The sequence below is a fragment of the Pristiophorus japonicus genome, chromosome 1, assembly GCF_044704955.1.
Source record: "Pristiophorus japonicus isolate sPriJap1 chromosome 1, sPriJap1.hap1, whole genome shotgun sequence".
In the NCBI taxonomy this organism is placed as follows: domain Eukaryota; kingdom Metazoa; phylum Chordata; class Chondrichthyes; family Pristiophoridae; genus Pristiophorus; species Pristiophorus japonicus.
In genome coordinates, this window is record NC_091977.1 from 429,020,644 (window position 1) to 429,042,108 (window position 21,465).

The window sequence follows — 21,465 nt, forward strand, 5'->3', positions numbered from 1 at the left end:
GTCAATCACAAATCTTTAATGTCTACTGTTTTGGCAGGATTCTAATATTTAGGCTTCCTAGTTAAACATTGTTCTGGCTGCCTGAACCTTGAAATGCTCAAATCACCCAAATTATTTTGGAAAAGACCCAGGTTGGTACAATAAATAGAACGCATGATTGTTAGAGCAAGCGGCATCCACAGAGAATACCTTATTTATCTCTAATGTTGTCAGGACATTAAGAGTAGATGCAACAAGATGCATTCTTGAACAACGCACTAGCGACTTGAGAAATTACCAAACATTACTGACTGACTCCCATGGTTGCTCAAAGCTAAGGGGGCTGAAAGTTGCTGGGAACACAGATGGTGAGTACAGCAATTTCATTGGCACTGGCAGACCATAATTCATATGAACTTGACACAACAAATTGTCTTTTATCTCAAGCAAGTCCTGCAGTTTATTAAATTTAGATTAAAAAAAAAACTGTGCAAGGCTACTCAATAAAATTAATGACATCCTTAATTCCTGGAGGAGGTTTATTTTTCAACTAGGTAAACATGCCTGCACCAGCCATAGTCACTTACCACTGCAGATTCAACTAAATATTAAAAAGACGGATATATTGTACCCCATTGTGTGCTTGCCTGCAAGATTAGGGAACCAGCTTCCCAGTTTATATATTATATCATTTACATCCCACAAAGAAAGTAAAATATGAACAAAGGCAGATGAGAAAATGATGCATTGCTGAATGAGATTAAATTAATAGAAAGGCTGGTTGGGTCACCGAGTTACTGAACTCGTGTAGAAGCTGTCTCTCCCTCGATAGAGTGCTAAAGAAGTAGTACTTGATAAAATAATGGGACGAAATGCGGACAAGTCCCTAAACCTGATGGCTTGCATCCTTGGGTCTTAAAAGAAGTGGCTGCAGAGATATTGGATGCATTGGTTGCAATCTACCAAAATTCCCTGGATTCTGGAGAGGTCCCAGTGGATTGGAATACCGCAAATGTAACGCCCCAATTTAAAAAAGGAGGCAGACAGAAAGCAGGAAACGACAGACTAAAATCTGTCGTTGAGAAAATGCTGGAGTCCATTATTAAGGAAGCAGGACATTTGGAAAAGCATGATTCAATCAAGCAGAGTCAAAATGGTTTTATGAAAGGGAAATCATGTTTGACAAATTTGCTGGAGTTCTTTGAGGATGCAACGAGCAGGGTGGATAAGAGGGAACCAGTGGATGTGGTGTATTTGGATTTCCAGAAAGCATGCGATAAGGTGCCACATAAAAGGTTACTGCACAAGATAAAAGTTTACAAGGTTGGGGGTAATATATTGGCATGGATGGAGGATTGGCTAACTAACAGAAAACAGAGAGTTGGGATAAATGCCAACTGGAAATTGACCCAATCAGTAACAAGTGGGGTGCCGCAGGGATCGGTGCTGGGGCCTCAACTATTTACAATCTATATTAATGATTTGGATGAAGGGACCGAGTGTAATGTAGCCAAGTTTGCTAATGATACAAAGGTGGGTGGGAGAGCAAATGAGGAGGAGGACACAAGAAATCTGAAAAGTGATAGACAGGCTAAGTGAGTGGGCAAAAATTTGGCAGATGGAGTATAATGTGGGAAAATGTGAGGTTATCCAATTTGACAGAAAAGACAGAAAAGCAAATTATAATTTAAATGGAGAAAAATTACAAAGTGCTCCAGTAGAGGAACCTGGGGGTTCCTTGTGCATGAAACACAAAAAGTTAGTATGCAGGTACAGCAAGTAATCAGGAAGACAAATGCAATGTTGGCCTTTATTGCAAGGGGATAGAGTATAAAAGCAGAGAAGGCCTGTTCCAACTGTACAGGGTATTGGTGAGGCCACACCTAGAGTACTGCATACAGTTTTGGTCTCAGTATTTAAGGAACGATATACTTGCATCGGAGACGGTTTAGAGAAGGTTCACTAGGTTGATTCCGGAGATGAGGGGGTTGACTGATGAAGATAAGGGGTAAGCTATTTAGGACCGAGATGAGGAGAAACTTCTTCACCCAGAGAGTGGTGAACCTGTGGAATTCTCTACCACAGAAAGTTGTTGAGGCCAATTCACTAAATATATTCAAAAAGGAGTTAGATGAAGTCCTTACTACTAGGGGGATCAAGGGGTATGGCGAGAAAGCAGGAATGGGGTACTGAAGTTGCATATTCAGCCATGAACTCATTGAATGGCGGTGCAGGCTAGAAGGACCGAATGGCCTAATCCTGCACCTATTTTCTATGTTTCTATGTCTAAGATAGGTTGAGTAGGTTGGGCCGATACTCATGAGTTCAGAAAAATGAGGTGTGATCTTATCGAAACATATAAGATAATGAAGGAGCTCGACAAGGTGGATGCAGAGAGGATATTTCCACTCACAGGGGAAGCTAAAACTGGGGGACATAGTCTCAGAATAAGGGGCTGCCCACTTAAAACTGGGATGGAGGAGGAATTTCTTCTCTCAGGGTTGTAAATCTATGGAATTCTCTGCCCCAGAGAGCTGTGGAGGCTGGGTCATTGAATATATTTGAGGCAGAAATAGACAGATTTTTGAGCGATAAGGGAATAAAGGATTATGGGGACCAGGCAGGGAAGTGGAACAGAGTCCATGATCAGATCAGCCATGTCCTTTTTAAATGGCGGAGCAGGCACGAGGGACCAAATGGCATACTCCTGCTCCTATTTCTTATGTTCTTATGTCAGTGGAAAACCCATCCCAAGAGACAGAGAAAGAGAGAAGTTCATTAAGGGAAGGGGAAACCAAGAAATAGATTATGTAAAGTTGAATGGAAATTTGAAGTACGATTCGTGAAATTCCCAAGATCAGGGCAGGAACAGAAAGCAGCATTGACAGTCACCATTGTAAAAGACTTGCATTTATATAGTGCCTTTTATGACCACCAGACGTCCCAAAGCACTTTACAACCAATGAAGTACTTTTGAAGTGTAGTCACTGTTGTAATGTAGGAAACGCAGCAGCTAATATGCGCATAGCAAGCTCCCACAGACAGCAATGTGATAAAGACCAAATAATCTGCTTTTATTATTTTGATTGAGATAAATATTGGCCCAGACACCGGGTATAACTCCCCTGCTCTTCTTCGAAATAGTGCCATGGGATCTTTTACATCCAGCTGAGAGCGCAGACGGGGCCCACCACCCCCCCCCCCCCCCGCCCCCCCCCCCGCCGAGTCATCTGAAAGACAGCACCTCAGAGTACTACATTGGAGGGTCAGTTTCGGTTTTTGTGCTAGATTTTTGTAATGGAAAATGAGGGGTCAGGGAGGGGACCAGAATAGAACTTGAAGAGTGGTCAGCATTTCTTATCTAAAGACTGGTATGGCTAGGACCCATACAGGTTCCCAAACGATACATTTTAATCTGGAGGAGGTAAGTGGAATTAAAAGGAAAAGTTATTCATCCTGAGATCTGAATTTATTTCACTACTCTATGCAATTAAAAAATAATCTAGTTGCTTTTATGGTCTTCAAGGTTACCACCAATATGCGAGATGAAAGAAAAAAAGAGGTGCAAATTCCCCACCAATACAAACTGCTCAGCAGCCTCTGACTCTTCTTTCCCATCCTAAAACTGTCCCTACCCTATCTCTAATTTACCCCATGAAGCTCTACTCCCACTTGTCCCAATGCAGTCACTACATTTCTCAAATTATTTTTACACCCAAGCCCACATAATCACCTCAGTGCTCCATCTCTGGCAACTTCCTATTCATCTTCCACATGCTACATGAATTATTAATATGAGTTTTAAATTCACAATCTATCCATGTTGCTAATAAATTACATTATCTTACCTCAATTGATGAAACTTCTTGGAAACCTTCTCCACACTGATTCCATGATTTTGCAACTGAAGGTGTACATTTCTGAGCAAAGCTACTTGTTCTCTTGCTAGCAACCTCCACATCGTGTAAGAAAAAGAATCCCTGTACCATCCCAGTGGTCCTTTTCCGCTAAAAAGCACACACACATTTTGGGTTAAGAAACAAACTGACAGGAAATGCTGAATTTTCATCAATTTATTTACTTATTTCCAGAGAGTAAATGCTTCACAAAGAATCAGAACATGAACTTAAAAAAAAAATGCTTAACTTTCTTTTTTCCTTTCTTCATCATGGTGAGGACCGTCAGTGCTGGGGAATGGAATTATTTTGTATTTTAACATCAAAATGTGTTAACGTTAAGTACACCAACATTAGGAACTGGATGGAAAGTAGGTGTTCTATTCTGCCCCAACCTCAACCTTGCATTTGTGAAGTATAGGTAAACTGGTGCTGTGAATTTGAGAATACCAGGAAGTGGACTGTGACTGCCCAATCAAGAAAGATACAAGAGTTTCTTGCCTTTAGTTTGGCTAAATCCAAACCTAGATTCCAGAGGTGAAAGTACACTTGGTTAACACGATTCAGTCTCCAAGAAAAACATAAAAATTCGGAGCAGGAGTAAGTCATACGGCCCCTCGAGCCTGCTCCGCCATTCAGTAAGATCATTGCTGATCTTCGACCTCAACTCCACTTTCCAACCCTAATAAGCTTCAAGCCTCAAACTGAATATCAGATAAATGAGCTAGTGGTCAAAAAGATTTAAAGTTTGTAACTTTATTGCCAATAATACAAACTTATTCAAATAGATAACCTATTGTCCAAGTTCATACTGCTATAATAACTGCAGTGGACATTCTACCCCATTCCAATCCACTCCTGGTTACACTGCAAAAACAGGATTCTTTGAAATCACATTTTAGAGCATCAACAATCCTTCAATTTAATTGTGTAAACTGTAACCCACGTAATAATTCCAGGACAGAAGGGCATTCCACAGCCCAAATATGTAAACAGAATTTTGATCATTCTGCTGGACACACAAACATGTCTACTTCCTACTATGCAGAGTGCAAGTAATGGGCATGGACATTCCCCAATCCCACAAAACTAAGTGTCCTATAAACAGATTTAAATTTTAGACAATTCCACTAGGCATAAAGAAAATGTATCATTTCAATCGATATCATTTTTCTATTCTATTGTGTATTGAGAGTCCTGTAGTGAATGGCCATGGGCATTTCCCAATACCCGTATAACTGAAGCACTGTGAACAACTTGCATTCATATTGCAGCCTGAGATTAGTTAAATATTTCAAAGTGCTTCACAGAGAAGAAACACCAAGCAGAAGAACCATTAAGCAGGTGACTGAAGGAAAGTTGAAGAGACAGGTTTTGAGAAGCCTTTTGAAGAAGGGGAGCAGTAGTAGCAAATCATAGAATGGTTACAGCCCGGAAGGTGGGCATTCGGCCCATCAAGCCCATGCCGGTTCTCTGCAAGAGCACATCAGCTTGTTCCACTTCCCCGTAGCCCTGCAAATGTTTTCTTTCAGGTACTTAACTAACTCCCTTTTAAAAGCAGTGACTGAGTCTGTCTCAACCATCCTTTCAGGCAGTGCATTCCAAATGCAAACTACTCGCTGCCTAAAAAAGTATTTTCTTATGTCGCCTTTGGTTGTTTTGCCTTAAATCTGTGTCCTCTGGTTCTTGACCCTTCCGCCAATGGGAACAGTTTCTCTCGATCTATTCTGTCGAGACCCCTCATGATTTTAAACACCTCTATCAAATCTCCTCTCAACCTTCTCTGCTCTAAGGGGAACAAGCCCAGCTTCTCCAGTCTATCAACGTAACTGAAGTCCCTCATCCCTTGAATCATTCTCGGAAATCTTTTCTACAAGCTCTCCAAGGCCTTCGCATTGTTCCTAAAGTGTGATGCCCAGAATTGGACACAATACTCCAGTTGAGGCCGAACCAGAGTTTTATACAGGTTCATCATAATTTCCACACTTTTGTATGCTATACCTCTATTCACGAAGCCCAAGATCCTAGAACTTTTAACCGTTTTCTCAAGCTGCCCTGCCACCTTCAAAGATTTGTGCACCCTTTTTTGAACAAGGGTGTAATATTTGCAATTCTTCAGGCTTCTGGCACCACACCCATTTCTGAGGAGAATTGGAAGATTATGGCCAGTACATCCACGATTTCTTCCTTCACTTCCCTCAGCATCCTAGGATGCATCCCATCTGGTCCTGGTGACTTATCTAGTTTAAGTATAGCCAGCTATTCTGGTACCTCATCTTTATCAATTCTTAACCCATCCAGTATCTTCTCTACCTCCTCTATATCTATGGCAGCATCTTCTTACTTGGTGAAGACAGATGCAAAGTACTCAGTTAACACCTCAGCTACACCCTCTGCCTCGATGCGCAGCTCTCCATTTTCGTCCCTAATCAGCCCCAGCCCTCCTCTTAAGACCCATTTACTATTTTTATGCCTATAGAAGACTTTGGAATTACCTTTTATGTTAGCTTCCATTCTATTCTCATAGTCTCTCTTTCACCCTCTTATTTTCTTTTCACTTCTCTTCTGAGCTTTCTATATTCAGCCTGATTCTCAGATGTATTCTCGACCCAACATCAGTCATTCGCGTTCTTTTTCTGCTTCATCTTACTCTACCTCTTTCAGGGAACTCTGATTTTAGTTGGTCTACCTTTCCCCCTAGTAGGAGTGTACGCCGACTGTACCCAAACTATTTCCTCTTGAAGGGCAGCCCATTGTTTCACTACAGTTTTGCCTGCCAATCTTGGATTCCAATTTACCCAGCCCAGATCCATTCTCATCCCACTGAAATTTGCCTTCCTCCAATTATGGAGTTTAACTCTAGATGGCTCCCCGTCCTTTTCCATAGCTAATTTAAACCTTATGATACTATAATCACTGCTCCCTAAATGTTCATCTAATGACACTTGCTCCATTTGACCCATCTCATTCCTATTTAAAAAAAGGAGGCAGATAAAAAGCAGGAAACTATAGACCAGTTAGCTTAACATCGGTGGTTGGGAAAATGTTGGAGTCTATTATTAAAGAAGCAGTAGCAGGACATTTGGAAAAGCATAATTCAGTCAGGCAGAGTAAGCATGGATTTATGAAGGGGAAGTCATATTTGACAAATTTGCTGGAGTTCTTTGAGGATGTAACGAACAGGGTGGATAAAGGGGAACTAGTGGATGTGGTATATTTGGACTTCCAGATGGCATTTGACAAGGTGCCACATAAGAACTTAAGAAATAGGAGCAGGAGCAGGCCATAAGGCCCCTCGAGCCTGCTCCGCCATTCAATAAGATCATGGCTGATTTGATCATGGACTCAGCTCCACTTCCCTGCCCGCTCCCCATAACCACTTATCGTTTAAGAAACTGTCTAGTTCTGTCTTAAATTTATTTAATGTCCCAGCTTCCACAGCTCTCTGAGGCAGTGAATTCCACAGATTCACAACCCTCAGAAAAAATGTCTTCTCATCTCAGTTCTAAATAGAATCATGCCCTCTATTCTGGTCTCCCCTACCAGTGGAAACATCTCTCTGCATCCACCTTGCCAAGCCCCCTTATAATCTTATACGTTTCTAGAAGATCACCTCTCATTCTTCTGAATTCCAATGAGTAGAGGCCGAATCTACTCAACCTGTCCTCATCAGTCAACCCACTCATCCCCGGGATCAACCTAGTGAACCTTCTCTGAACTGGCTCCACAGCAAGTATATCCTTTCGGAAATATGTAAACCAAAACTGCACGCAGTATTCCAGGTGTGACCTCACCAATACCCTGTATAGCTGTAACAAGACTTCCCTGCTTTTATACTCCATCCCTTTTGCAATAAAGGCCAAGATTCCATTGGCCTTCCTGATCACTTGTACCTGCATACTATCCGTTTGTGTTTCATGCACAAGTACCCCCAGGTCCCGCTGTACTGCAGCACTTTGCAATCTTTCTCCATTTAAATAATAACTTGCTCTGATTTTTTTTGACCTCACAGTTTCCAACATTATACTCCATCTGCCAAATTCTTGCCCACTCACTTAGCCTGTCTATGTCCTCCTGCAGCCTCTATGTACTCCCCACACATTATCCTTCTCCCATCTTTGTATCGTCAGCAAACTTGGCTACGTTACACTCGATCCCTTCATCCAAGTCGTTAATATAGATTGTAAATAGTTGGGGTCCCAGTGGCACCCCACTCATTACTGATTGCCAACCAGAGAATGAACCATTTATCCCGATTCTGTTTTGTTTGTTAGCCAATCTTCTATCCCATGCTAATATATTACCCCCAACCCCGTGAACTTTTATCTTGTGCAGTAACCTTTTGTGTGGCACCATGTCAAATGCCTCCTGGAAGTCCAAATACACCACATCCACTGGTTCCCCTTTATCCACCCTGTTCGTTACATCCTCAAAGAATTCCAGCAAATTTGTCAAACATGACTTCCCCTTCATAAATCCATGCTGACGTTGCCTGACCAAATTTTGCTTTTCCAAATGTCCTGTTACTGCTTCTTTAATAATGGACTCCAACATTTTCCCAACCACAAATGTTAGGCTAACTGGTCAATAGTTTCCTGCTTTTTGTCTGCCTCCTTTTTTGAATAGGGGCGTTACATTTGCAGTTTTCCAACCTGCTGGGACCTTCCCAGAAACCAGGGAATTTTGGTAAATTACAACCAATGCATTCACTATCCCTGCCGTTACTTCTCTTAAGACCCTAGGATGCAAGCCATCAGGTCCAGGGGATTTATCTGCCTTTAGTCCCATTATCTTGCTGAGCACTGCCTCCTTAGTGATTGTGATTGTGTTAAGTTCCTCATCCCTCCTTCAGCCCCATGACTATCCACTGTTGGAATATTGTTTGTGCCCTCTACCGTGAAGACTGATACAAAATACTTTAGAGTTTCTGCCATCTCCATGCTCCCCATAATTAATTACCCGGTCTCGTCCTCTAAGGGACCAACATTTACTTTAGCCACTCTTTCTTTTTATATACCTATAGAAACTCTTACTATCTGTTTTTATATTTTGTGCTAGTTTACTTTCATAGTCTATCTGCCCTTTCTTAATCATTTTTTTTGTGTCATTCTTTGCTGGCTTTTAAAAGTTTCCCAATCTTCTGTCCTCCCACTAATTTTGGCCACTTTGTATGCCCTTGTTTATAAATCGGATACCGTCCTTTATTTCTTTAGTTAGCCACGGAAGGCTTTCTTTTCTCTTGCACCCTTTCCACCTTACTGGAATATATTTTTCTTGTGGTTATAAAAGGTTACTGCACAAAAGTTCACGGGGTTGAGGTAATATATTAGCATGGATAGAGGATTGGCTAACTAACAGAAAACAGAGAGTCGGGATAAATGATTCATTCTTGGGTTGCCAATCAGTAATTAGTGGGGTGCCGCAGGGATCAGTGCTGGGACCCCAACTATTTACAATCTATATTAACGATGTGGATGAAGGGACCGAGTGTAATGTAGCCAAGTTTGCTGACGATACAAAGATGGGAGGAAAAACAATGTGTGAGGACACAAAAAAACCTGCAAAAGGACATACACAGGCTAAGTGAGTGGGCAAAAATTTGGCAGATGGAGCATAATGTTGGAAAGTGTGAGGTTATTCACTTTAACAGAAAAAAAAATCAAAGAGCAAGTTATTACTTAAATGCAGAAAAATTGCATAGTGCTGCAGTACAGCAGGACCTGGGGGTCCTGGTGTATGAAACACAAAAGGGTACAGCAAGTGATCAGGAAGCCCTTTATTGCAAAGGGGATGGAGTATAAAAGCAGGGAAATTCTTGCTGCAGTTATACAGAGTATTGGTGAGGCCACATCTGGAATACTGCGTACAGTTTTGGTTTCCATATTTAAGGATATACTTGCTTTGGAAACAGTTCAGAGAAGGTTCACTAGGTTGATTCCAGAGATGAGGTGGTTGACTTATGAGGAAAGGTTGAGAAGGTTGGGCCTCTACTCACTGGAATTCAGAAGAATGAGAGGTGATCTTATCAAAATGTATAAGATTATGAGAGAGCTTGACAAGGTGGATGCAGAGAGGATGTTTCCACTGATAGGGGAGACTAGAACTAGGGGGCATAATCTTAGAATAAGGTGCTGCCCATTTAAAACTGAGATGAGGAGGAATTTCATCTCTCAGTGTTGCAAATCTATGGAATTCGCTGCCTCAGAGCACTGTGGATGCTGGGTCATTGAATAAATTTAAGACAGAGATAGACAGTTTCTTAACCGATAAGGGAATAAGGGGTTATGGGGAGCAGGCAGGGAAGTGGACCCGAGTCCATGATCGGATCAGCCACGATCGTATTAAATGGCGGAGTAGGCTCGAGGGGTCATATGGCCTACTCCTGCTCCTAATTCTTATGTTCTTATGTTCCCCAGAACCAGATCCAGCATGCCCCCTTTCTTGTTGGGCTGGAAACATACGGATCAAAAAAGTTTCCTAAGCAGACTTCAGAAATTCTTTCCCTTCTCTGCCCTTTACACTATTATCCATCTCTGTCGAAATTAGGATAGTTGAAGTCCCCCATTATCACTACTCTATAGTTCTTGCACCTCTAATTTCTCTGCAAACTTGTTCCTCCATAATGATCCCACTAGTTGGTCGCCTACAGAATACACATAGTAAGAAAGAAAGACGGGGATTTATACAATTCCTTTCACAACCACCAGGTGTCTCAAAGCACTTATAGAGACAATAAAGTACTTCTGGAGTACTGTGTCGTCACTGTTGCAATGCAGGAAATGCAGCAGCCAATTCGCACACAAGCAAGCTCCCACAAACAGCAATGTGATAATGACCAAATAATCTGTTTTTTTTTATGATGTTGATTGAAGGATAAACATAGGCCAGGATACCCAGGATAACTCCCCTGCTCTTCTTCAAAATAGTGCCAAGGGATCTTTTACATCCACTTGAGGGGGAGCAGACGGGGCTTCAGTTTAACGTCTCATCCGAAAGACGGCACCTCCGACAGTGCAGTGCTCCCTCATCACTGCACTAGTCTATCAGCCTAGTTTTTTTGTGCTTGGGTCCCTGGAGGGAGGCATGAACCCACAATCTTCTCACCTAGAGTGCTACCTACTGAGTCACAGCTGGCACTATAGTATAGTATAGTATTAGTGTAATAGCAGTAACTCAAACCAAATTGATTCTGTCCTTGAAACATAGAAAATAGTTGCAGGAGTAGGCCATTCGGCCCTTCGAGCCTGCACCACCATTCAATAAGATCATGGCTGATCATGCAACTTCAGTACCCCATTCCTGCTTTCTCTCCATACCCCATGATCCCTTTAGCCATAAGGGACACATCTAACTCCCTTTTGAATATATCTAACGAACTAGCCTCAACAACTTTCTGTGGTAGAGAATTCCACAGGTTCACAATTCTCATCTCGGTCCTAAATGGCTTACCCCTTATCCTTAGACTGTGACCCCTGGTTCTGGACTTCCCCAATATCGGGAACATTCTTCCTGCATCTAAATTGTCCAAACCCGTCAGAATGTTATGTGTTCCAAGAGATCCCCTCTCATTCTTCTAAATTCCAGTGAATATAAGCCTAGTCGATCCAGCCTTTCTTCATATGTCAGTCCTACCATCCCAGAAATCAGTCTGGTGAACCTTCGCTGCACTCCCTCAATAGCAAGAATGTCCTTCCTCAGATTAGGACAATATTCAAGGTGTGGCCTCACCAAGGCCCTGTACAACTGCAGTAAGACCTCCCTGCTCCGATACTCAAATCTCCTAGCTATGAAGGCCAACATGCCATTTGCCTTCTTCACCGCCTGCTGTACCTGCATGCCAACTTTCAATGACTGATGTACCATGACAGCCAGGTCTCGTTGCACCTTCCCTTTTCCTAATCTGTCACTATTCAGATAATATTCTGCCATCTGTTTTTGCCACCAAAGTGGATAACCTCACATTTATCTACATTATACTGCCTCTGCCATGCATTTGCCCACTCACCTAACCTGTCCAAGTCACCCTGCAGCCTCTTAGCAACCTCCTCACAGCTCACACTGCCACCCAGTTTAGTGTCATCTGCAAACTTGGAAATATTACATTCTATTCCTTCATCTAAATCATTAATGTATATTGTAAATAGCTGGGGTCCCAGCACTGAACCTTGCGATACCACACTAGTCACTGCCTGCCATTCTGAAAAGGACCCGTTTATTCCTACTCTTTGCTTCCTGTCTGCCAACCAGTTCGCTATCCACATCAATACATTACCCCCAATACCATGTGCTTTAATTTTGCACACTAATCTCTTGTGTGGGACCTTGTCAAAAGCCTTTTGAAAGTCCAAATACACCACATCCACTGGTTCTCCCTTGTCCACTCTACTAGTTACATCCTCAAAAACCTCTAGAAGATTTGTCAAGCATGATTTCCCTTTCATAAATCCATGCTGATTTGGACCGATCCTGTCACTGCTTTACAAATGTGCTGCTATTACATCTTTAATAACTGATTCCAACATTTTCCCCACTACCGATGTCAGGCTAACCGATCCATAATTCCGTTTTCTCTCTCCCTTCTTTTTTTTTTAAAAAGTGGGGTTACATTAGCTACCCTCCAATCCATAGGAACTGATCCAGAGTTGAGAGAATGTTGGAAAATAACCACCAATGCATCCACTATTTCTAGGGCCACTTCCTCAAGTACTCTGGGATGCAGACTATCAGATCCTGGGGATTTATCGGCCTTCAATCCTATCAATTTCCCCAACACAATTTCCTGACTAATAAGGATTTCCTTCAGCTCCTCTTTCTTACTAGACCCTTGGTCCCCTAATATTTCCGGAAGGTTATTTGTGTCTTCCTTAGTGAAGACAGAACCGAAGTATTTGTTCAATTGGTCTGCCATTTCTTTGTTCTCCATTGTAAATTCACCTGATTCTGACTGCAAGGGACCTACAATGAACTTCACTAATCTTTTTCTCTTCACATATCTATAGAAGCTTTTGCAGTCAGTTTTTAATGTTCCCTGCAAGCTTACTCTCATACTCTATTTTCCCCCTCCTAATTAAACCCTTTGTCCTCCTCCGCTGAATTCTAAATTTCTCCCAGTCCTCAGGTTTGCTGCTTTTTCTGGCCAATTTCTATGCTTCTTCCTTGGATTTAACACTATCCCTAATTTCCCTCGTTAGCCACGGTTGAGCCACCTTCCCAGTTTTATTTTTACGCCAGACATGGATGTACAATTGTTGAAGTTCATCCTCCAGGACATCCTTTCTCCAGCACTAACATTTTCCTTAACCAATACTGCCATACAACCTCCCATCTTTCCTGAACAGCCTATATCCAGGAATATTGAATACCTAATCCTGCCCTTTTTGAGCCAGGTCGCACCACAACATATTCCCATAAACCTATCTTAGGCCATCCTGTGTTCTCACTTAGTCTGACCCCACTAGAACAGAATCTAGCAGCCTGAGAGGAAAAAAAAATCAGGCCAAAACCAAGAGTGCAGACTGAGTCTAATACCTTACTATTTCTTGCTCGAGTGCCCTCAGTCGCTCCGAATCCCAGCAAAGCTGTGAAGTTCATCAAAGTTTTCCAAAACAGCTGAAGACCTGTGTCAGCCATTGCTCAGTGGCAGCGCTCTACCTTGGAGTCTGAACGCTGTGAGTTCAAATCCCACTCCAGAGACTCGAGCACAAAATCTAGGCCGACGCACCAGTGCAGTACTGAGGGGGTGCTGCACGGTTGGAAGTGCTGCCTTTCAGATCAGATATGAAACTGAGGCTCCATCTGCTCTCTTTCGGAGGGTGTAAAAGATCTCATGGAATTATTTTGAAGAGCAGGGAAGTTCTCCACACTGTTCTGACCAATATTTATTCCTTAGCCAACATCACTAAAACAGATTATCTGGTCATTATTATATTGTTATTTGTGGGACCTTGCTGTGCACAAATTGGCTGCCGCATTTCCTACATTACAATAGTAACTACACTTTAAAAGTACTTCATTAGCTGCAAAGCGATTTGGGCCATCCTGGGGTCATGAATGATGCTATATAAATGCGTCTTATTTTTTCATCATTGATTGTGGAGCCAGTGGAGGAGGACACAAGGAAGAGAGGAGCAACTGACAGGAGACCAGAGTAGAAGAGCAACGGTCACAAATTTGGACACAAGAAGTAGAGGTTGCAGGGATAGGGCAGGAGAAAGCCGTGGTGAGATTTGTAAACAAGGATGACAATTTTCAATTCAATGCATTGAGAATAGGGAGCCAATGGAGGTCAGCAAGAACACTGGTCATCAACAATGTCATAATCAACGGCAACAACACATCCTCGGCTATTGTAACTGATAGCCTGGTGATCAATGGACATGGGAATCTCTTCTCTAACGCTACACATACTAAGATCCAGTAATGTTTAAGGATACAGCATCATAGTGGTTATGTTACTGGACTGGTAATCCAGAGGTCATGCACTTTGGCAGAAAAAAATCAAAGAGCAAGGTATTATTTAAATGGAGAAAGATTGCAAAGTGCTGCAGTACAGCAGGACCTGGGGGTACTTGTGCATGCAGGTACAACAAGTGATCAGGAAGGCCAATGGTATCTTGGCCTTTATTGCAAAGGGGATGGATTATAAAAGCAGGGAAATCTTGTCACAACTATATACGGTGTTGGTGAGGCCACACCTGGAATACTGCGTGCAGTTTTGATTTGCATATTTACAAAAGGATTTACTTGCTTTGGAGGCAGTTCAGAGAAGGTTCACTCGGTTGATTCCGGGGATGAGTGGGTTGACCTGTGAGGAAAGGTTGAATAGATTGGGCCTCTACTCATTGAAATTCAGAAGAATGAGGAGTTATCTTTTCGAAACGTATAAGATTATGAGCGAGCTTGTCAAGGTGGATGCAGAGAGGATGTTTCCACTGATGGGGGAGACTAGAACTAGAGGGCATAATCTTAGAATAAGGGGCCGCCCATTTAAAACAGAGATGAGGTGAAATTTCTTCTCTTGGAGGGTTGTTAATTTGTGGAATTTGCTGCCTCAGAGAGCTGTGGAAGCTGGGACATTGAATAAATTTGACAGAAATAGACAGTTTCTTAAACGATAAGGGGATAAGGGGTTATGGGAAGCGGGCAGGGAAGTGGAGCAGAGTCCATGATCAGATCAGCCATGATCTTATTGAATGGCGGAGCAGGCTCGAGGGACCGTATGGCTTACTCCTGCTCCTATTTCTTATGTTCTTATGTCTGGACTAATAATCCAGCTTATTCAAATCCCACCATAGCAGTTTGTGAATTTGAATTCAGTGAATTAAATTTTAAAATCTGGAAAAGCTAGTATAAGTAATGATGACCATGACTGTTGTAAAAACCCAACTGGTTCATTTTTCCCTGGTTTCACTGGAAACCTGCCACCCTTACCTGGTCTGTGCTACATGTAACTCCAGACACACAGCAACATAGTTGACTCTTAACTACCCTCTGAAATGGCCCAGTAAACCACTCAGTTGTGTCAAACCACTACCAAAAAACACAATAAAACTGCACGGAGACAAGGGCCAGTCGACCCTGCAAAGTCCTCCTCTGAGGATGTGTGTCAAAATTGGGAGTCCCACAGACTAATCAAGCAACAGCCTGACAGTAACAGCCTGACAGTCATACTTATAGAATCATAGCCATCAGCTAACATCCCTTACTCCTCCATCACTATCCCTGCATATGTCCTATCCCACCAGCAAGACAGACCCACCAGAGCTGGCAACACAGTGGTATACAGTTGAGAGGGAGTGGCCTTGGGAGTTCTCAACATTGACTCTGAACACCACAAAGTCACATGGCATCAGGTCAAACATGGGCAAGAAAACCTCCTGTTGATTACCACCTACCGCCCTCCCTCAGCTGATGAGTCATTTACTCCTCAATATTGAACACTACTTGGAAGAAGCACTGATTATCATAAAAACCCATCTGGTTCACTAATGTCCATTAGGGAAAGAATTCTGCCATCCTTACCTGGTCTGGCCTACAGCAGTGTGGTTGAATCTTAATTGCCCTCTGACATGACCCAGCAAGCCACTCAGTTGTAACAAAAGACAGTCAGTTTTGTCAGTGACTTTGATGGAAACACTTTTTATAAAAACACAACAAATGTTGGAAACACTTGCCTGATCAGTTAGACAAGTTAATATTTCAGATATAATCCTTCATCAGTACTGGCAGAAATTACAGTTGAACATTTAAAAAGGAACAGAACAAAGGGGATGGAAACACAAACATCTGTAGAATTGCATGTGAAGTGCTGAAATGGAAAACAGGGGATGATTAAATGGCTGAAGTGATAATAACATGAGATAATAGGAAGAAGAATAAAATAAAATTGTGTCAAAACAAAGAAGTGATGGAGGAGTTCTAGGTAGGTCTGAAATGGAAACTGGAAAAGCTGGCAAAGTGGAATAGAATCTAGCAACCAGAGAGGGAAAAAAGAATCAGTCCAAAACCAAGAGTACAGATAGCCCACCAGTATGAAGGTTAGACGGAAGGTCCCCAGCCCAAACACCAAGCGAAGGGTATGAGCAGCAGCACAGGAAATTGTGCAGACCCAGTCTAAGGACCCACCGTGGCAGAGGGAAATCCTTGTCTGAGGAAAAAGGATATTTCAGAAGCTTTGGAGTGCAAAAATGGCATTATCAGAGCAACTGCCAGAGAAGCTGAAAGAAAGAACAAAATCCTTGCAGGAAACAGCGAGTGCGATCCCAAACTCCCTGCCACTTGAATTCCCTGCCCCATTTTGAACTCTCCATCTTTGGTCTTCTATATTATTCCACACAAGCTCAAGTGCTGTCCCTTATCTTTCTATTAGGCACTTTCCAGCTCTCTGGCCTTAAACTTTAGCACCTGCTTTTGTTTGTGCAGACAATGTACGATGGGTGTGTCTGCATTTTGGGGTGTCTAGAAATGAGTTAACTCGTGGTGGAGACCGTCTTAACTACATGCTAGTGAAGCAGTCTGCACTCTTGATGTTGGCCTGACTTTTTCTTCACAGACTCTTCCAATTTTTACAGTTCCCATTTCAGATCTGCCTTACCTCCACCACCAATTAAACATTCTCTATTTACCATTTAATCACGTTATATTATTCTCTCGTGCGAGTTTGTTTCTGCTGTTCCTTTTGAACTGCTGTGCATCTCTATTTCTGATGACAAATTCATACCTGAAACAGTAACTCATCTGTGCTTTCCACAGATTGACTAGCCGAGCGTACCCAACATTTTCTGTATTTGTTTCAAGTTCTCACAATTCTGCGTTATTGAATTTTCCCTCCCTCTGGCCAGTTGCAGACACCACAAAGGATGGCAGCCTCACCCTGTGCGAAGGGGACCACCTCCCAGCCGCACTGCCATTACAGCTTGTCACTTTCTGTCTAAGCACGGTGCAATTGTCTTATTAAACACCTTGTACCTTTCTGGTGCCGGACATTCTGCCACTCGATCGGCTCAGGGCCTTCCACTTTCCGGTCTGAGCTCCACGTTACCACGGAAATGTGGGCGGAGCAACAGAAACTGAGGATGCGCAGACTTATCCAATCATCTGGCAGAGCTACACCAACCTCTTCGTCAATCCTTCTCCCTGCAAAACTTAAGACTGCTTTGTTGCTGCCAACTTGTCGATATTAGAGCTAAAATGGATGGCATGCCACTGAATATGTCACAGCTCAGCAAAATAATGAATTAATTGCTTTCGAGGAAACCAATATAAAAGTTGAGTGTGTATAAAAAAAACTTACATCTGCGTGCGCTCCTTGTCAATATTTTCCTTTGTAAATTACCATGCCCACATTTGTAATTAAACCTCCTATGTAAAACTTGTCAGGCTGTAATTCTTCTTAGGCAGTCCCGAGGAACCGAGGATGACTTGCTTCCACACTAAAAATGAGTTCTCAGGTGACTGATGAGTTCAATGCGGAACCTACAGTCTCTGTCACAAGTGGAGCAGCCGGTGGTTGAAGAAATCGGTGGATGCGGTGTTTGGGTTGTTATGCGCTCCTTCCGCTGTTCGCGCTTGCCTTCCACGTGCTCCCGGCAAAGAGACTCGAGGTGTTCGGCGCAGTTAGGAGTTAAATTAAAAAGTAGGACCTCAAAGGTAGTAATCTTACGATTGCGACCAGTGCCACATGCTAGTCAGAGTAGAAATAGCAGGATAGTTCAGATGAATACTGTCATGTATCTTACATTATTAAATATAACTGTATCCTAACATGCTATACATGACTGTAATAAGATATGACCTGTAACCACCAGCATACCTTACCACCAGGGGTGCACTTGCAAGAGACAGGTATATAAGGACAGGTCTCAGGCAAGTGCAGCATTCCAGAGCTGTGAAATAAAGGTGCAGGTCCAGAGTGACCTTGACTTCACTACATGCCTCGTGTGAATCTGTACTGAGGGGACAGAACTTTACAGTGGCGACGAGTTATGGGATTACAGAATCCACAGAATGGCGAACAACGGATCAGATGAAAAGTACAATGCAGGAGACAATTGGGAGGACTTTATAGAAAGGCACTAGCAAAGCTTTGTAACCAAAGACTGGTTAGGCGACGATAAGGCAGACAAGAGAAGAGCCCATCTCTTCACCAGCTGTGGCTCGAAAACATACGCTTTAATGAAGGATCTGTTGGCACCCGAGAAACCAGCAAGCAAGTCATTTGAAGAATTGAGCACACTGGTAAGAGACCACCTGAAGCCAGCGAGCAGTCTACACATGGCCAGACACAGGTTCTACAACTACAGACGCTGTGTGGGCCAGAGCACACCCGACTTCGTGGCGGAACTTCGGAGGTTGGCTAGTTTATGTGAGTTCTCCGATGAACTGAGGAGAGAAATGCTGAGAGACTTTTTCATTGAAGGAATAGGCCACGCAGGCATATTCTGAAAGCTCATAGAGACCAAGAACCTGACCTTAGAGGCAGCAGCACTGGTTGCACAGACATTCTTGATAGGGGAAGAAGAAACAAGGTTGATTTACAATTCAGATACGACAACTAACGAAATATTGGAACAAGAAGTTCACAGCACTAAACAAGCTGCTACCCCCACACACAGACAAAACCGGGAGAACAGACTCTCGACAGCAGGCAGAAGCCATCAAGGGCCACAGGAACAGCCGTTCACACCTCATCAAACCACAATGCGAGCAATCAACTACAAACTGACAGAAGCTCAAGAGAGATCAGCTCATTCTTTGGGAACATTTTGAACAATGGAACAGGTATGTGCTGGACGTGTGGGGGTGGGCAATCGTCAAGGGGATGTCGATTTCAGCAGGCTGTTTGCAGAAATTGTGAATATAGAGGACATTTGGCCTGCATGTGCAAAAAAACGGCAGCTCGGCTGGTATACGAATCGGATGGGTCGGAAAGCGGACCAGAAGATGGTGGGGACAGTACCCGAGACACCGATGTACAGCGGGTCAACACGATCAATGGCCGCTGCTCCTACAACAGCACGCCTCCTATAATGATGAAGGTGCTACTCAACGGGATATCTGCCAACATGGAGCTGGATACGGGAGCGAGTCAATCTCTCATGGGCGCTCGACAATTTGAACAACTGTGGCCGCATAAGGACCTATACCAAAGAAATCGTACCAGTCCTCGGCAGCGCCATGCTTTCTGTCACACACAAAGGGACAGTGAACCGACTTCCCCTGTGGATTGTCCCCGGAGACCCCCAGCACTGCTGGGGAGAAGCTGGCTGGCAAAACTAAACTGGAAATGGGATGATGTCCATGCTATGTCATTAGAGGAACGGACCTCCTGCTCAACAGTTATAAAGCGATTTGAACATCTCTTTCAGCCAGGTGTGGGCACTTTCAAAGGGGCCAAAGTCAAAATCTACATCACACAGGATGCTAGACCGGTCCATCACAAGGCCAGAGCTGTACCCTATGTGATGAGGGAAAAGATTGAACACGAACTAGACAGGCTTCTGCGGGAAGGCATTATATCACCTGTGGAATTTAGCGACTGGGCAAGTCCCATCATCCCAGTCATGAAGCCTGATGGATCCGTACGAATTTGTGGGGATTACAAATCTACCATAAACAGAGTCTCCCTGCAGGACCAGTACCCACTGCCCAGAGCGGAGGACTTATTTGCCACATTGGCTGGAGGTAAACTTTTCTCAAAATTAGACCTCACATCTGCGTATATGACGCAAGAATTGACCGAGGAATCCAAGCTACTCACCACCATCAACACACATCGAGGCCTTTTCATGTACAATCGATGCCCATTCGGCATCAGGTCAGCAGCTGCCATATTCCAGCGCAACATGGAGAGTCTGCTCAAGTCCATCCCGGGGACGGTTGTATTTCAAGACGACATACTTATCATGGGCAGGGACACCGACTACCATCTCCGTAATTTGGAGGAAGTACTAAAGCGGTTGGATCGGGTAGGCCTACGAGTCAAGAAATCCAAGTGCCTGTTTCTCGCACCCGAGGTTGAATTTTTGGGCAGAAGGATTGCCGCTGATGGAATCCGCCCAACAGAGTCCAAAACAGAAGCAATTCGCCTGGCACCCAGGCCCCGGAATGTCTCAGAACTGCGCGCCTTTCTCGGGCTGCTCAATTACTTTGGGAACTTTATGCAGAACTTAAGCACACTGCTGGAGCCTCTCCATGTGCTACTCAGGAAGGGGTGCGATTGGTTTTGGGGGGACGCCCAGGAACGTGCCTTCAATAAGGCACACAACCTTCTGTGTTCCAATAGTGTTTTGACTTTCTTTGACCCAGGTAAAAAGCTAGTTCTCGCATGCAATGCGTCAGCGTATGGGGTCGGGTGCGTTTTGCAACATGTCAATAGTGCGGGCAAATTACAACCCATAGCTTATGCCTCCAGGTCATTTTCGCGGGCAGAGCGCGGGTACGGAATGGTAGAGAAGGAGGCGCTCGCGTGCGTGTACGGTGTCAAAAAGATGCGCCAATATCTTTTCGGGGCCAGGTTCCCGTTAGAAACCGACCACAAGCCCCTCACGTCCCTCCTATCCGAGAGCAAGGCAATAAACACCAACGCCTTGGCGCGAATTCAACGGTGGACACTCATGCTGGCATCCTACGACTATACCATAAGGCACAGACCAGGCACAGACAACTGTGCCGACGCGCTCAGCAGGCTACCCCTGGCAACCACGGAAGGGTCTGACAAACACGACTGTGAGATAATCATGGCAATTAATGCCTTTGAGTCCACAGGTTCGCCCATGATGGCTCGCCAAATCAGAGCCTGAACGGCCAGCGACCCCACGTTATCCTTAGTAAAATGATGTGTCCTAACCGGTGACTGGGCAGAGGCTCGCGATGCCTGCCCCGAGGAATTAAAACCCTTTCACAGGGGCATGCATGAGCTATCACTACAAGCAGACTGCCTGATGTGGGGCAGCCGAGTAGTCATGCCTCTGCGAGGCAGAGAGGCATTTGTCCGGGAGCTCCACCGCGAGCACCCGGGGATCGTTCTCATGAAGGCCATAGCCAGATCCCACGTCTGGTGGCCTGGTATTGACGCAGACTTGGAGCTCTG

The 21,465-nt window shown here is 43.8% G+C and overlaps 1 protein-coding gene across 1 annotated transcript in view; it reads right to left on the reverse strand.

Moving 5' to 3' along the window:
- Positions 1-17,427, reverse strand: part of spidr (scaffold protein involved in DNA repair) — a 451,063-nt gene extending 433,636 nt beyond the window's left edge. Inside the window, exons 1-2 of the mRNA XM_070892572.1 lie at positions 17,343-17,427; positions 3,828-3,986 (exon numbers count right to left, since the gene is read on the reverse strand). Coding sequence (XP_070748673.1) covers positions 3,828-3,986; positions 17,343-17,360 — 177 coding nt within the window. The 5' untranslated portion in view covers positions 17,361-17,427. The remainder of the gene's footprint in view (positions 1-3,827; positions 3,987-17,342) is intronic.
- Positions 17,428-21,465: the final 4,038 nt, after the last annotated feature.